The 16,082-nt window shown below is 53.4% G+C and overlaps 1 protein-coding gene across 4 annotated transcripts in view; it reads right to left on the bottom strand.

The window, feature by feature from the left end:
- Window positions 1–194: 194 nt before the first annotated feature.
- Window positions 195–16,082, bottom strand: part of ZHX3 (zinc fingers and homeoboxes 3) — a 103,160-nt gene continuing 87,272 nt past the window's right edge. For all 4 annotated transcript variants that reach the window (XM_041732416.1, XM_041732413.1, XM_041732415.1 and 1 more), the window contains 2 exons: window positions 8,284–11,307; window positions 195–6,312 (listed from right to left, as the gene is read on the bottom strand). In XM_041732416.1, coding sequence (XP_041588350.1) covers window positions 6,302–6,312; window positions 8,284–11,155 — 2,883 coding nt within the window. In that variant the 5' untranslated portion in view covers window positions 11,156–11,307 and the 3' untranslated portion in view covers window positions 195–6,301. The remainder of the gene's footprint in view (window positions 6,313–8,283; window positions 11,308–16,082) is intronic.

Below are 16,082 nucleotides of genomic sequence, written 5' to 3'. Positions count from 1 at the left end.
CATAATTTCTAAGAACGTCACAGTTCAGCACGTGGAAGCCAGTGCCACGGACACAGCAGCGTGGGAGGCGGTGAGTGCAGCTTTCCTGAAATGGGCTGAGTTTAAGGTCGGGCTTGCCCACTGAATAAATCAGATGTCAGGTGTTTTTTGTTTCTCAGGCTCCCCCACAAAAGAAACTCAGCAGATGTGAAACGTGAAATTTAGGTTTTTATTTAGGAACAATCAAAAGATTTGAAGTACCATTTCAGGCCATACCAAATTGTATAAGCAGTTTGGCTCTGCTCCCTCATCCAAATCCACAGATACAAAATCTAGGAAATGTGCAATTTGCATCTTAGAAATAGCAGCATCCCCACAGGGGACCTCATGAGGCCTGGAGACGCAGCCCGGAGAGGGCAGCCCACTGCTCCGCCTCGGCACAGCCGCGGTCCAAAGGCAAGTTACATCGTTCTAAAAGAGACACGTCCCCCCACCCCCCACCCCGGGGGTAAAAATCTCCCACGCCACCCAGGCTGGACCCCGAGTATGCCCCTCAGTTTGGTCTCACACCTGGCAGCCGGGGCCGGGGGCTTCTTGGATAGTTCGGTCAGGTTCCCATTTGCCTCTGGACAAGCAGGGCCAGTGGCCTCTTCCGTAGCACCATGATGATCACGTCTTTGTGCTGCCTCTGGGAGACAGGAGGCGCACCAAGGCAAACCACGCACAGCCATTCCCAGCCCTCCTGTGGCATCGAAGACCAGAAGGTGCGGGGGTGAGGGGTGTAGAACCAGGAGTCGGGGCCGCCAGGAAGGACCCCGCAGCCAGGGAAGCCTCCCTGACTTCGCCAGGACTGCTCAGTGAGCAACAGCCGGCAGGGGGGAGAGGACGCTTGGCGTGTTTCCTCTGTAGTAACCACCCTGGCCCAGTCGGGTCCCCCCGACACAGCTGAACGACGAGGCTGCCCAGAGGCACCACAGGAACCCCCATACATGGGGGGTGGGGCGGCACCCCTTCTCACTGGTCACACGGAGAGCCCGCTGACCATGCAGGGTCCTGCTGAAGGCAGCCTGGCGCTCCCGCCCCACCAGCATTTCAAGCAAACTGCCAGGAGACTGCTGGACGGGCAGGGACCAGGGATGGGTGACAACCTCTCTATTTTTTTATTTTTATTTTTTTAACCTCTCTCTTTAAAGGCAAATCACAGACCAGCCACCCAGGGGGCAGAGTCTCACCCTCTGCCAGCGCATTTCATCTGGGGTTTGGGCCTTGGGAGAGACCCTGCGTGTGCAGACTCTGAACAGCCTCTACCCTGGACAATCCACCTTCGGCTCCAGCCGAACACCTCAAACCCTTCTAAGTCACCCACTTGTCTTGGAGAGGAAGGGCAGGCCTAGAGCATCAGCCAAGAAAAGCCCCTAACACTTGAGTGCTCGGGTGTACGTGTGAGCATGTGGCAGAGCCGGGCTCCGGGGGAGAGGCACCTACAGCAGGTCAACACTCAGACACTCGCCGCCTGCCCCCGGTGGGCAGCAGGAAGACCCCCGACAGACGAGGCCAGCTCGTGCCCCTGGAACAGTCCTGCCGGCTGTGCTCACCCTCCCTCTGGCTCCGAACTGAGCAGCCACCGGGGCCAGGTTGTGGGGGCCACGGAAGCCTTGGGCCGGTGACAGCCAAGCAGGAGGTTCTTTGTGGATCCTGGCAGGCCTGCGAACCAAAAGATAGGATTTTTAAAAATCAAGGCAGCGGGTGCTTGCAGCTACCCTCGACCATGTGGTGACCCGGGCCTGCTGGCCCAGGCCAGACGCGGGTTTCCACCCCTGCTCTGGACTCTGGCGGAGAAGGCTTGCTGCCCGCTGGGGCCGGCTGTCAGCTCTCCAGTGTGGGGAAGGACCAGGACCCCGTGCAGAGGAGAGGAGGTTAGCGGCCCGTCTTGACGTTCGCTCAGGACTGACGACAGAAAAGCAGGCTCTGGATCGCCCCGAGGACCAAAATACCCTGACCCCTGACCTCACTCCCGCGCACACCTGCTGGGTCAGTTCCAGAAACACCTTTCCAGGACGACCCTGTGCCAGGAGCACCGCAGACTCGGGCAGAAACAAACTAACCGAGGCCTCTCCATTCCATCTGGAGGTGGAGCGGGGCTGGGTAGGCAGCGAGAAGCACCCACAGTTGTCACTTCCATGGTCACTTGGCCCGAGCACAAACCCCACTTTGACGAGAAGCTGCCTCCAGCCTCCTCAGCCCTGGTGTCGCACAGCTTGGCTGTGACAAATGGCCAGAGAAACATCATGATGGCCTCAGACCACAGTCCGGCTGGGGGAGAGGACGATGAGGGGGCGGCTCGGGCTCCCCACGCCCTGCTTTCTCCAGGGCAGGTGCTTCCCCAGCCACGCCCACTTGGCCCCCAAGGTCCGGGCAGGAAGGCCGGGCGAGCCTGTGCTCTTCAGGAAAGGGCACAGAGGAAGCAGGGTCAGGAGACGGGGCTCCAGATGGGAGGGCGCAGAGCCCGGCCGGTTAGCCTCCTGGCCCAGGCAGCTGCTGGCTCTGGCCCGGAACGCAGTCGTGTGGATCCTCGCGCACCTATGGGATCTTTCTTCTCCAGCATTTCTTCTCCTGCACATCGAGGGACTAAAGGAGAATTTAAACTTAATACAAAAGGTGGGCCAAACCAATAACCTGCCCCAGATCAACTCTGAGCAAGGAAAAAAGACGGGAGATTAGAAAAAGCCCAAATTCCAGGTTTGATTTGGTTTCAGGCTTTCTTCTTGGCCGGTTCTCTGCCCTCACAAAATGCCTGGATCACCTGGGCTGTGACGGTTAAAGTGACAAAGCTGCTCTGAGAAGAGGAAGACAGAGGCGACAGGGCCGGAGACCAGGCAGCACAGGCGGGAGCTGCACAAGGATGTACAGGGAAAGGCCAGCACCCACCCTCCCTGGAATCAGCCTGGCACAGATGTCCCAGAGCCAGACGGGAAAGGGAGGTGACACGAGACCTATCACTGGGCCACTGAGGTTGAAGAGCCACATCTCAGCCTGGAAACCATGCGGAGACTTCCTGGTGGGACAGCCTCCCACGGCCAGCTGGGATGCCACCATCCGTGCACTGGGAGCCCACGAGCTCCGCCAACTCTGCCTGGCTCCCACAGCCGTGCTTCTGGGGAACAGGGAGCAGGGCCTCGGGTCAAGGCGCTTTGGTCCCCCGGGACAGCCGCCAGTCACTCAGCCAAGCCAGGAGCTCCAAGTCACACAGCGCTACCAAACCCCAAATGCCAACAGGCCATCCAACCAGGCCCTCTATTTCAGGAACCAGAGGCTCCTGAAAATGAGAACCCTCCTCTCAAATCAAAACCCTCCTTTAATAGTCAAGAATTAAAATAAGTAATCAAAATATGTAAAGTATGTGTATCATAAACCCAGACTTCCTTTATCAGAATGGTGATCGGGTTTCACCTATTACAACAGAATCTACAACCCCATGTAAAAAATATAATAAACCAAACATGTGCCAGACATAGGCGACAAGAAACACTGAAATATTTTACTATCTCTGACGAGTCCACGTGCATACAAAGAGGGGAAAGATGAGTCACCTCATACAACAGGCTTTTCTTCAGGAGAGACTAACCCCACCTCTCAACTCTTCAGCCCACAGACCGCCGTCTGCCTGAGGCGAAATCACAGACACCCTTCGACAGCATGCAAAACCACAGTGATCTGTCCTGCGACAGGACACAGGGCCTGCTGCTGCGGTCCCACACCCCCAAACTCCGGACCTGTGTGGGTCCGTGTACCAGGTTGGCTGTGCTCCCCAAGCACCCAGAGCCCTGGGCACCTGCTCACCGACCCTGCCGGCCCTCTTGCCATCACCTCTGATCGTCTGATTCTTCTGATTCTTGCGAGTATAGGGCTCCAACCCCACTGTCTGCTCTGGTCCAGAGCGCAGTGAGGAGGAAGGACGGTTTCGTCTGCGGGGCTCCTTACCTGGGCAGTCCTGCCATTGTGGGATGGCCCTGGCCACTGGGCAGGGCTAACCTCTGAGGAAAACACGCCCAGGTGGGCAGGCCTGTAGCCTCTCCACCTTCTAAAGCCGGGCTGGTGCCGAAGCCGGGTCACTACGTCCTGCATGAACTTGTCCACCATGTAATTTAGTTTTTCTTTTGCTGTTTGGGTTGTAAATGATATATGAGTATAACTTAAATAACCAAGAAAATCCTCTGTAAAGCCCCTTGTGCAGTGCATGCGGGGCTCTGGGAGTGAGGCGGCAGGATGGGGTCTCAGGCACTCAGACGGTTTCCGGCCGGGTGGCCTCAGCTGCATCCAGGGGACCGGCCTTCCCTCCAACACAGACTACCTTCCCCAACAGCCACCTCAGATGTGCACTTTATCAGAAAATATCAGATGAGTATCTGTCCTGTATCTATGTGTATATATAAATTAATCTGCACGTACATAAACACTAAAGGAAAAGCTCCAGGTGTCTGTTCTCTGAAGGAAGGCAATCGCTCGCCAATTCTGCCGAGACGTCTTTGGGGCTAAAGAGCTTCATGCTCCGATGGAAAGGACACAAACAAGGGGCACAGACTTGCCAAGTGCTCACATGTCACATTTGAAACAACTACGAGGTGGTCCCTGCTGAGCCCAGGAGAACAGAAGACACTTTAGAAGAACGGGGGCTCAAGGGCTTTTGGTTTCCAGCGAAAGCCCTCTCCTGGAAGGCAGAAGGGCCACCTCCATCTTCGCCTTGGAGCCAAGCCAGCAAGATGCGTCCCCTGGTCCAGCTCCCGGGCGGGCAAGGAGGACAGCGCCACCCCCCACGGGCTGTTGTGCCCAAGCCCCTGCCCTCTCTGGGGGGCCCCTGGTGCCGCCCATCCCGCCCTGGCCGGGAGGAGCAGGCTTACAAGGCCTCAGTGCTTTGGGAGGCAGGTGGTCTCCGGGAGGCGAGCGGAGCTGCGGGGGACATGACTTCTGCTGCCCCATCTCCACTCGCCACTCTCAGAGCAGCCAGTTTGGGGGAAATGGGGATTTACCATGTAGTACAGCTTTGTAAGCCAGTTTCCCAGTGTTTCAAAAGCACCTTTTCCTGTGATTTTTCTCAATTAAAAAAAAAATGAATATGAGGATTAGGCTTAAGTAGACGATCTTGTTTCCAAATCTGGGGACATAGTGCAGAACTTAACATCCTCAGCAGGGCCTGTCTAGTGATGTCCAGCACCCAGGCAGGCCCTAGCAGGGGGCCCCGAGTCCTCCGGGTGTGCTGCCAGGAACCCCAACGTGTCGGTCTCCGTACGCAGCACCGCCCCAAGTCCCCAGATCCCAGCAGTGCTCACTCCTACTCCCAGCCGAGTGCGGGTCTTCCTTCCCAGACACAGGCAGCCTTGAAGTGAGTGCGGGTCAAGGGCTCCAAAAAACCACAGCGGCCAGAGCCACGTGCTGGGTCCGCACACCTCTACTTTCAGCCCTGCCTGTTTCTTTTTCCAATTTTCCTCTCACTCTCAACACATCTAGATTGAAAAAGAAACAACAAGAACATGGGCACATAGGTCAGTACATCAGGTTTAACAAATGCTTCTTTAAGTTGATCTGATAACTGAAAAGTTCTGGTCCATGATTCAAACTCCCACAAACAAGCAGAACAGCTGGAACCACGTACGAGGGCAGTGAGCAAAGGCTACCTGGTGAGCAGTGGGTTTTCAGCTCACAGGTGAGGGCGGTGCCCGCTGATCCGCCCACGGGGCAAGGCGAGCAGGTGGCCTGGTGCTGGCCGCCGGGCTGGAGGCCTCTGCAAAGGTACTGCCTTCCCTTGAGGGGCGCACAGGGGTGCCTGGGGCTTCAGACTGGTGCGCCCTGCCCACTGTGCAGGGGACACGCGGCCCAGGGATCTCCAGAGAACAGACACAGGGCGTTTTCAGAGATGATGTAAAAGACAATGTACTGCTTGCTAACCAAAGTTTCTATGTAATGAAAGTGTTTATAATCTGATGTTTTATTAAATGTGTATAGGCGGATTTATATGTTAAAAACTTGATTCCGTGTCTATGAATATGAAATCTGAACTATTTTATCCACTGGAAGGCAAAGGAAAGGCCCTACATCGTGGGAGGAAGAACTGACAAGAACTCTACTCTCCCCGCTGGCTTGCTCGGTGGCGGCAGGCCGGAGGTGGCGGCGCGCTCTGGGCTGGTGGCGAGGCCTCCAGAAGCTCTCACGCATGCCCAGTGATGGGCATGGGGCCAGCACGTGGCAGCGGAGAGTCAGGTTGAACCCTTCCACATGGCAGGCGGCGTCCCGGACTGGCCAGTCCTTCAGAGTAATCAGTTCAAATTCAGTCTGTTTCTGAGGAGAAAACACAGGCCTGTCACCTCCACATCAACTGCCACCTGCACAGCCCCTGAGGCAGCCTGGTCCTCGCCACACTTTGGGGACCTCTCAATGCTGGGAGCAAGGCTCTCCTGCCAGCTACCCCCCAATCCTGCAGCCCGAGGGCCGGTGAAGGAGAGTGTGCAGGGTAAGGACCTATAGGCTCCCCAGGGACCCACCGCCAAACCCCAGGCGGCTGCCACCCGGGACCCCGTCTCCCCATCTGCCTTCTCCTGCCCTTCCCCGCCAGCTCTCCAGAATCCATGTTCTCACACGACAGCAGCTGGGGCTAGTGTCTGTACCTTTTGCAGATGTCCTCTACCCCTGAGGTCAAAGTCTGCGGGGTGGTTCAGAGGCCCATTGTCTGTGACACTTGTCGACGTGGCCCTTGCTCCGAGGCTGGCCACAGAGAAATCAGGTACAAATAGACAAGCCCTTCCTGAACCCAGGGGTTGTCTGCTTCAGACAGAAGAGGATGAGGCCACAGTGCCCCGTCTGCCGTCCCGCCGGGGACAGAACACTTCACCCAGTGGTGGACCTAGGAGCTGAGGGGGACCAGCGCTTGTGACTCAACCCTACTCATCCCACCTCCAGGTTAGCTTTTTCTTTTTAAATTGTGATAAAATACATAACATAAAAGCTGCCATTCTAACCATCTTTGAATATACAATTAAATGGCTTTAAATATATTCACAAAGTTGTATAACCAACCACCACCCTCTCTCTCCAGCTACCCAAGAATATACTTCGGCGAAATTTTAATTTAAACAAACAGAAAAAGGAATCAGTTTGTTTTACTGCCAGCAAGCCGGAGGTGGGCATTCCCCAAGGGCAGGCCCGTGCTGGAGAAGGTGCCCAAGACACCAGCCCTGAGAAGCCAGTCCTGTTCCCTGGAGCCCACCACTCCCCATGAGGGCTTCACTGACTCATGGGGCCCTTCAGGAAAACAAGATCAAGTCTGGAAATAGCAGGCCCTAAAACCAACTTCTAAAGGTCCCCAAATCGGAGAATCTGAGAATCCAGACACTTGTTTGGTTTCCACAGCCCCCTGTGAAGAGCTAAGTCTCGTGGCTCCTGGCCATCCTGTGATGAGGCCTCTGGGGAGGCAAACACCCAAGGATGGGGAGGCAAGGGGGAGGCTGGGAACTCCAGGGTCGGGACCCGATACCCACAATGGGACTTGTCCGTGGCTTCAAAACTATCTTCAATAAAATCATCTTCTGAAGTTTTCTTTCAGGGACACGTGGGTGGCTCAGTGGCTGAGCATCTGCCTTTGGCCCAGAGTGTGATCCCAGGTCCTGGGATCGAGTCCCACATTGGGCTCCCTGCAGGGAGCCTGCTTCTCCCTCTGCCTATGTCCCTGCCTCTCTCTGTGTGTGTCTCTAATGAATAAAGTTTTCTTTTGAGGGTTAATACCAGGGATATGATCTGGAGAAACTGAAGAACGAAACCCTGTATGTGTAAGAGAGATGATTTTCCATTACTCCAAATCAGAAAGAGCAACAGAAATGTAAATTATGGAACTTTCATCATTTAAATGAAAGCACTTCCCTTACCTAAGGGCAATCCAAGCACCGCTTTCCTTTTGCTCACAGTCCTGAGTTGAATTTCTCCAACAGTCCCATTGCTCTCTCCTACCCAGGGGTTGTGGTCCTGTCTGACTCCGATGGCGCTTTGACCTATTCTCCCACCGCTGAGAAATGACTAGAAAAGCTCACACTCTTGTAGGGTCACTGTGTACCTTCCCCTGCACAGGTTTAAAGACCCAAGAAATATATCGGATCATAGGTCACATTCCTATTCTGCTCCCAGGGTGCCTGCTGAAGCAGCCCAGCCCTTGGGTCCCACTGCCAGGGAGCTTCAGGAGGGCAGACGTCCCAGCGGCCTGTCAGGGAGGCCGCCCACCCTCCCCTCAGAGGATGACCCTGGCCCCTGTGGGCTCCTTACCCAGCTGAAGTCCAGCCTGGGGACTCGGGGCATCAAAGGGCTCCAAGCCGACCTCAGGGGCGCCGGGCTCCCACGACTCACTGTTCTCCGACACCTCCGAATACGCGTCCCCCGTCCCTTTGTGCCCAGCCGCGGGCTCGCCGGCGCCCTGGTCCTCACCGCCTGTGTCTGCCACAGCCCGGGTCTCCTCGCCCATTTTCTCCGCAAACCACTGCTTCACCTGCTGGGAGCTCATCTGGGTCTTGTCGCAGAGGCTCTGCAGGTCCTCCTCGCACAGCGTCTTGTGCGACAGGTAATAGCCCTGCAGCAGCTCCCGGTTGCCCGGGGTGACGACCAGCAGGCCTGGGGGGAAGTTGCCCCGCTTATAGTCTTCGTACCACTTGAGCTGGCCGTTCTTCAGGGCGTACCTACTGTCCCCAAACCAGCGCACCACCTCAGGCCGCGGCAGGCCAGTCTGGGCCATGATGGCGTCGTAGTCCTGGGTGCTGGGCCACCGCGTCTGCACGAACAGCTGGCGCAGCAGGTGCCGCTGCTGGGCGGTCTTTTTGCAGCTCGCCTTGCCAGGGGGCTGCTCGGCCGGCTTGCCGGGCCCTTCCTCCTCGGGCTCGCAGGCGCCCGGCCCCGGGAGCTCGCTCCTGCCGTTGGCCTCGGTGACCCGCAGGTTCTTGAGGTTGATCTTGATGGGGCTGACCTTGCGCTCCGCCAGCATGTGGCCGCCGAGCGCTTCCGGGGAGCCATCTTCGCCGGGGACCCTGAGGTCCCCCACCAGCTCCTCGTCCCCCGCCTCGTCCTCCGCAGCCACAGCCACCACCTCCTCCTCCTCCAGAGCCGCGCCCCCACCAGCCCTCCTGGTGTCCTCGGCACCCACTCTCTTCCGCCTCTCTGAGAACCAGCTGTCGATCTCTCGCCGGGTCATCTTGGTTTCCGTCCTCAGGCGGTCCAGCTCGTCGTCGGGAGGAAGAGGGTTCTGCGCAAAACTGCTCTCCAGGGCTCTGAGCTGCTCGGGGGCTCGCTCCTTGTACTTGGTTGGCGTGAAGTCGGGGGTCTGGTGCCAGGCCTGGCGTCTGGCAGAAGGGGGGGCAGCCAGGGTGGCCGCGGGCGGGCCGCAGGGCACCTCGGGGGCCTTGGCTGCCGCTGGGGAGAAGGGCGCCTCGGGCCCGGGGTCGATGATGATGGCGCCGGGGTCACCGGGCAGCATGGTCCTGGAGCCCTTGAGGTTCCGGCAGTGGTAGCGGCGGTCGCTGAACCACTTGCGCACCTCCCGGGTGCTGAGGCCCGTCACTCTGGTCAGATGCTCCACCTCGCTCTGCCCCGGGAACTGGTTCCGACAGAAGCTTCCTTTCAGGGCGGACAGCTGTTCGTGAGACTTCTTGTTCTTGTAGATGCTGGCGTCCAGGAAGGCTTGGGAGGTGATGCTGGGGCACGCCGTGAGCAGCGACTGGGCCGCGTTGACCACCTTCACGGCCGACGTGGTGTTGGAGCACACAGTGTTAATGGGCGCCACGGTGGGCTGCTTGGGGACCGACGTGACCGCCGGCGGCAGGGCCGAGCTGGGCGCCTGCAGTCCATTGGCCATCAGTGGCTGCGTGACCAGCAGGCCACCCGCTGCGCCCTCGGGCTGCCCCACCACGTGGCCCGGGAGGGCGGCCTGGATGAGGTGCTGCACGCCGCCGGCACTGGCCACCAGGGGCGTGTTGAGGACAGTGATTGTGGGCTGGGGTACGGACTGAATGACCGTATTGAACATCTTTTTCCGGGCGTCCTCGATCTCCTCGGGGGACCAGCTGATGCCCTGCTTCAGCCTCTGGGCTGTGAACCAGATCTTGAGCTGCTCTTCCGGGTACTTGGTGACAACAGTCAAATAGCAGAGCTCAGCTTTGGTGGGGTAGGGGAACTTGTGGAAGGAGTTCTTGAGAAAGCTGTTGGAATCCATGGCCGCATTGTAGGTGGGGATGCTGCTCAGTGGGATCATCACCTTGGGCAGGGACTTGGAAGTGGGCAGCGGCTGGTGGCTGTGGTGCTGGGTGTGCACGGGGGGCGGCTGCTGCAGGGGGAGGAACTGTGCCAGACCAGCCGGCAGAACCGGCACCGCTCCCAGCAGGGGACCATTGGCCACATGCGGCCCTTTTGCCGAGCTGCTGGCTGGCTGAGCAACCGGGACCGCCCCGTTGACAAAGGAGTGATCCCCCTCCTTCGCCTCACTCTCCCCAGCTGAGGGGTTTGGTAAGGCCGTGTCACCCACAGGCTGACTGGGGAGGTTCTCCTTGAGTGTATGAATTTTTTTGGCTTCAGCTTTGCCTTTCATTATCTTCATGATTGGGGTTTTGGTAATGATGATTTCAGCCTGTCCATCGGTCCCTTCAGTGTTGGGCTCACTCGATAGGTCAGGAGTGCAGGTGCTCTCAGGGACACTCTGCTCCACGATGACATGATTGTCTGGCTTGGCCACATTCCACACAAAGCTGGCTTCCCCCGAGTGACACTTGGCATTGTGTAGAGAAAGCCCCTCGGGAGTTTTTGCCAGAAAACTGCATTCAGTGCAGACAAAAGTTGGGTCCTTAGTAAAGTCCATGTGCTCTGAGTTCATGTGTCCCACAAACTGGGTTATGTCCTGGGATCTGAAATCACAGTATCTGCAGGAATACGAGTAGCCATCCAAAGTGCTCCGGTGCCCATTGGCCAGGGCGGCGCCGTCGGTACTGCTGGCTGTCTGGGCGACCTCGCTGCTGGTAGGCGGCACTTCAGGGGGCAGCTCCTGCGGGGGTCCTTCGGGCAGAGCTGCGGCGGGCTGGGCCTCCGCACCGGGTTCCTGCAGCACCACGGCCTTCACAGGGATCATGCACGGGGTGGTGGACTTCCTCTTGCTGGCCATGGTGACAATCACTCTGAATAATCAGTGGGTGAGAGCCTGTCCCGTCAAGGGCCTCACAGTGTAAGTCCCAGCTGCTCCATGCAGGCCAAAGAAACAGTTTCCAAAGGCAGTTTTTTCAGTTGTCTGCAGAAAGCAAGCTTTTCCTATTAAGCCTAAAGAGGAAGGGGAAAAACAAATGATCATGATCTCTAAGGTCTGTGTATTCTGATACCCAGATGCACCCCACTGCTTGCCTTCTCCCATCGGGGCCTTTTCTTGAGAAAGTTCACCAGCAACTTGAATGTGGAGCCCCCCAAACACCAACAAAACAGTACCCTGAAGAATGACCTGGGGATGTTCCAATACCATTTGACAGACTTAAGCCATGTGTTTTGTTTTGTATTTCCCTCTGTATTCTTGTATTAAGTAACTCAGATTCAAAAACCAAGCAACAACAATAACAACAAAATAATCCTCTTTTGGACCTCCAAATTAATTCTGACCATGTCAGAGTGAGAACAAAACATCCTAGTGTAATCCTTGTTTAAATGTTTGGGCCAACGAGGGTTTTTCTTTTCATAGCCTTCCCACATATGAGAACAAGACGCCGCCTCTGCCTCTCCCAAGTCAGGCCCAGAGGCCTAGTCAGCTGCGGTGTGTGAAGTGGGGAGTGGGGAGGCTGGCCCCCACAGGAGCCGGGTCCCCGCTGTGGCCCTTCCCTGCCTGCTGCCCAGGCCACTGAAGGAGAATCGCCTCAGGTACTGGCTACATCCCGGACCACATCTCGCAGGCAGAGCCCAAGGTTAAAGGGTCAGGGGATCCACAGACCAGTCTGGCGTACAGCAAGCTGTACGTGCTTTCTCTGTGCGCAGCCACCCCAACCTGTGGCCTCCCCCTGGGTAGGCACTCTACATGTGACCTTGGGTTGTGGTGACCTTTTCATTTCCTTTAGTGCCTTTAAAAAAAATAACTTTAAAATATTTGATCCATTTGAAATGTATTTCAAATGCTGAAAATTTCGAATAATTACAATTCTTTCATGAGCTGCCATGAGGAAAGTGTGTCTGCGGCCCCTATTATTAACCTAATATCACCATAATCACCATTACCTTTCTTTTAGCAAATTGTAATGCTAATAACGACTAAAATAGTAGTAATTCTAATTCCAAAATCACGTCATCATCAGTGTTTAGATATGAAAATGTGAAGAGAATGAAAATATTTCTATTCAAGTTCTTAAATACACACAGCCAACTATTTTTCTGTTTGCAAGCCTCACCCTGATGATCACAGCTTTTTTTTTTTTTTAATTTTTATTTATTTATGATAGTCACACATTGAGAGAAAGAGAGAGAGAGAGAGAGAGAGGCGGAGACATAGGCAGAGGGAGAAGCAGGCTCCATGCACCGGGAGCCCAATGTGGGATTAGATCTGGGGTCTCCAGGATCGTGCCCTGGGCCAAAGGCAGGTGCTAAACCGCTGCGCCACCCAGGGATCCCGATCACAGCTTTGATAGATCATTCCTACCCCAAAACCAGTTGGGGTGGGACAAGAATAAACACACCAGACCTCACTGCTTGTCACCTTTTGCCTCACTGATCTGAAATGTTAGACACACATTTTAAAAATATTTTTAATTGCAAAGATAAAATATCAGTATGAAATGGAAGAAAATAAAACCACCTATAATTTTGTATACCCTTCCTCCTAGTCCAGGTATCTTATACAAATTTTTGTCATACTGGACACATGCTTGTGTTTTGTTTTTTTATTGAAGATTCCACCACAAACATGTTCATTAAATAAGATTTTAATGATAACATTCGATAGCTGCTTCATAATGTCGCACTAGGAATATAATCCATCACCCTCTGCTCCTGAACAGGCTTCCAGGGTCCCACTCTCACAGTGAAATGACCTCTGGGCATTACAATACATGTATTGTATACAATAGCATGTATTTCCTCTATCAAATTATTTCCTGAGGCTAAATGCACCGAAATGGATTTACCAGCTCAATAAGTATCAATATTTATATGATCCTCTATATACTGTTGGCACACATTTTAAACCAAGTGCTTCACAATTCCAAGTCAGGAAAACTAAGAGTAATGCAGTTACGTATTTAGTGAGCAAATCGGATTTTCACTGAGGACATCAAATAGAATACCTGAAGCTCTAAGTGATGTGAGAAAAAACAGGTGAGCTGGATGCCATCAAATTAAACATGGTTGTGCTTCAAAAAGCCACCACTATGGGGGATCTCTGGGTGGCTCAGTGGTTTAGTGCCTGCCTTCAGCCCAGGGCGTGATCCTGGAGTCCCGGGATCGAGTCCCTCGTCGGGCTCCCTACATGGAGCCTGCTTCTCTCTGCCTGTGTCTTTGCCTGTCTCTCTCTCCCTCTGTGTGTGTGTGTGTCTTTCATAAATAAATAAGATCTTTAAAAGAAAAAAAGAAGCCACCACTGAGAAAGTAAAAAAGACCACTCAAAGAATGGGAGAGTTTATTTGCAAATCATGTATCTGATAAGGGGCTTATATCCAGAATATGTAAAGAAAGCTTAAAACTCAACAATAAAAAGACAAATGATCCAATTAAAAAATAGGTAAAGGATTTAAAAAGACATTTCTCCAAAGATGATCTACAAATGGCTGATAAGCATGTACAAAAGTGCTCAACATGATTAGTCCTTAGGGAAATGCAAACCCAAACCACAATGAGATAGCACTTCACACCCACCAGGATGGCATTCGTCACAATGACATATAACAATGACACGTATAGGCAAAGATGTGGTGAAATTAGACCCTTCATATGTTGCCAGGGAGACGTAAAGTGGTAACAGCCACTTTGTAAATCAGTTTGGCAGTTCTTCAAAAAGTTAAATATGCTATATAAGACCCAGTAATTCTAGTGGTAGGTATACACAAAAGTAGTAAAAATATATTCATACAAACACCTGTACACAGGTACTTATGACATCATCAGAATAGCCAAAAGGTAGAAACAACCTCAATGTGCATCAACAGGTGGATAAATAGACACAAGCTAGTATGTCTATATAATGGATTATTCAGCCATAAAAAGGAATGAAGTACCCATTACATGCCACAACATAGATGGGAACACGCGCACTCCAAGTAGGAAGTCACAAATGCCACAGATAACATGACTGCGTTCACATGAGATGCCCAGAGAAGATAAATCCACAGTGATGGAAAGTAGACTAGTGGTTGCCAAAGGCTGAGGGGAGAATGGGGAGTGACTGTTAATGGGTTGAGGTTTCTTTTGGGGTGATTAAATGTTCTTAGTCGTGATGACTGCAAAAAAAAAACAAAACAACTATGAATATGCTAAAAACCACTCCAAGGTCAAACCCAAGAGTGGCAGAGGACAGAGTGCTAAAGCACTCACTTCTGTACAAGAGGGGTATCATTCCCACTTCGGAGGTCCCTGCACAGGGGACGTCATTTCTCTGTGATACTGCCCAACCTACTCTGGTATGGTTTATTCCTGCCCTGGGAAGAGGTGAACGGCAGTGGTTGTGAATGTCAGGTTGGAGAGAAGAGAGCAAAGAGGGCGCAGACCTGTCCGCTAAAAGCAGCACCAACACAGAGAAGAGGCCACGTGCTCGCCTGGAGGTAGGCGGCTGGCGGAACTCAGGAGCAGGAGTGTGGGGTCCCTGACAGCACACAGACACCCAAGACACGGTGCCATCACTGAGGCGTGTGGTGGGGCTGGGCTTCACCTTGACTGGGCTTTACCGGGGAAGATGTAAATCACGTTCCTGGTATTTCACTTACAAAGATGGGACTTGATTTGGGGAAGAATTCCCTGTCATTCAAAATTAGGTCTCAAAGTACCCCAAACTGTCCTTCAAGTCAATGATCATAGCACTCCTGATGATTCTCTGAGTGGGTCAGTCAGTGGTCAACGCGGAAGGCAGTAGCAAGAGAACAGTACTGGCGGTAGTGGCCACACTGCCCAAGTGTTGTGTTCGCTACTAGAGGAGGCTCTGCATACACATCTTCTCAGTTCACTCTCACAGCAAACTCGAAGCAGGAACTAATCATTCCCATTTTACAGGCAAGAAAGGCAAGGCTCAGAGAAGGAGAGTACCTGCCTGAAGTGTACTGCACAGGGACCCCGGCAGTCTGGCTCCAGGGCCTGCAGCCTTAAGTACTCCACACACTGAGCTCTCCGAGGAACCACAACACTGTTGGAATAAGGACTGTAGGACTTTCCAAAGTGATCTTTTCCCCTCAATATTTATTAGAAAAATTTTCAAACACATGAAAAAGTTGAAAGAATTCTTCAGTGAACACCCTGGATGCTTACCATGAGGCTATACTTAGCAATGTTACCAACTTCATTTAGGTAAGTTTGGGTTTATCTGCCAGATACTTTTAAAAGCGTATCCAATAAAAGGGGTACTTACAGGGTAAAGCCTAAATTATCTAGAAAACCATTCAGCCAGAAGACATTCATGAACCAGCTCTGACAAAAGAGGTCTTAATTACCATGTGGAAACACAGTGTTTCCTAAATCAAGCCCTGAGTGACATAGGCTGATATAAATGCAAGGTTTTATGCTGCCAAAGATTCACAGAGAAGGTTCAGATGACAACCGCATGTTCGTCATTCTTTATATAATCTTTTCTATAGTCTGTCTTGAAAATGTCATAATTTTTTTAATGAAGAAATAAGAACAAAAGCCTGTAACTTAAAAAAAAAAAAAAACCCGTCTTTGGGAATTCAGAGTTACTCAATTCAAAGTTGCAGCTAATAGGGACGCCTGGGTGGCTCAGTGGTTGAGTGTCTGCCTTTGGCTCTGATCATCACCCAGGGGTCCTGGGATCGAGTGCCGTATCGGGTTCCCTGCAGGGAGCCTGCTTCTCCTTCTGCCTGTGTCTCTGCCTCTCTCTGTCTCATGAATAAATAAAATATTTT

This window comes from Vulpes lagopus, chromosome 18, assembly GCF_018345385.1.
Source record: "Vulpes lagopus strain Blue_001 chromosome 18, ASM1834538v1, whole genome shotgun sequence".
NCBI classification, from domain to species: domain Eukaryota; kingdom Metazoa; phylum Chordata; class Mammalia; order Carnivora; family Canidae; genus Vulpes; species Vulpes lagopus.
Note: the sequence above shows the minus strand (reverse complement) of the source record. Positions and strands in the feature narration are given on the sequence as shown.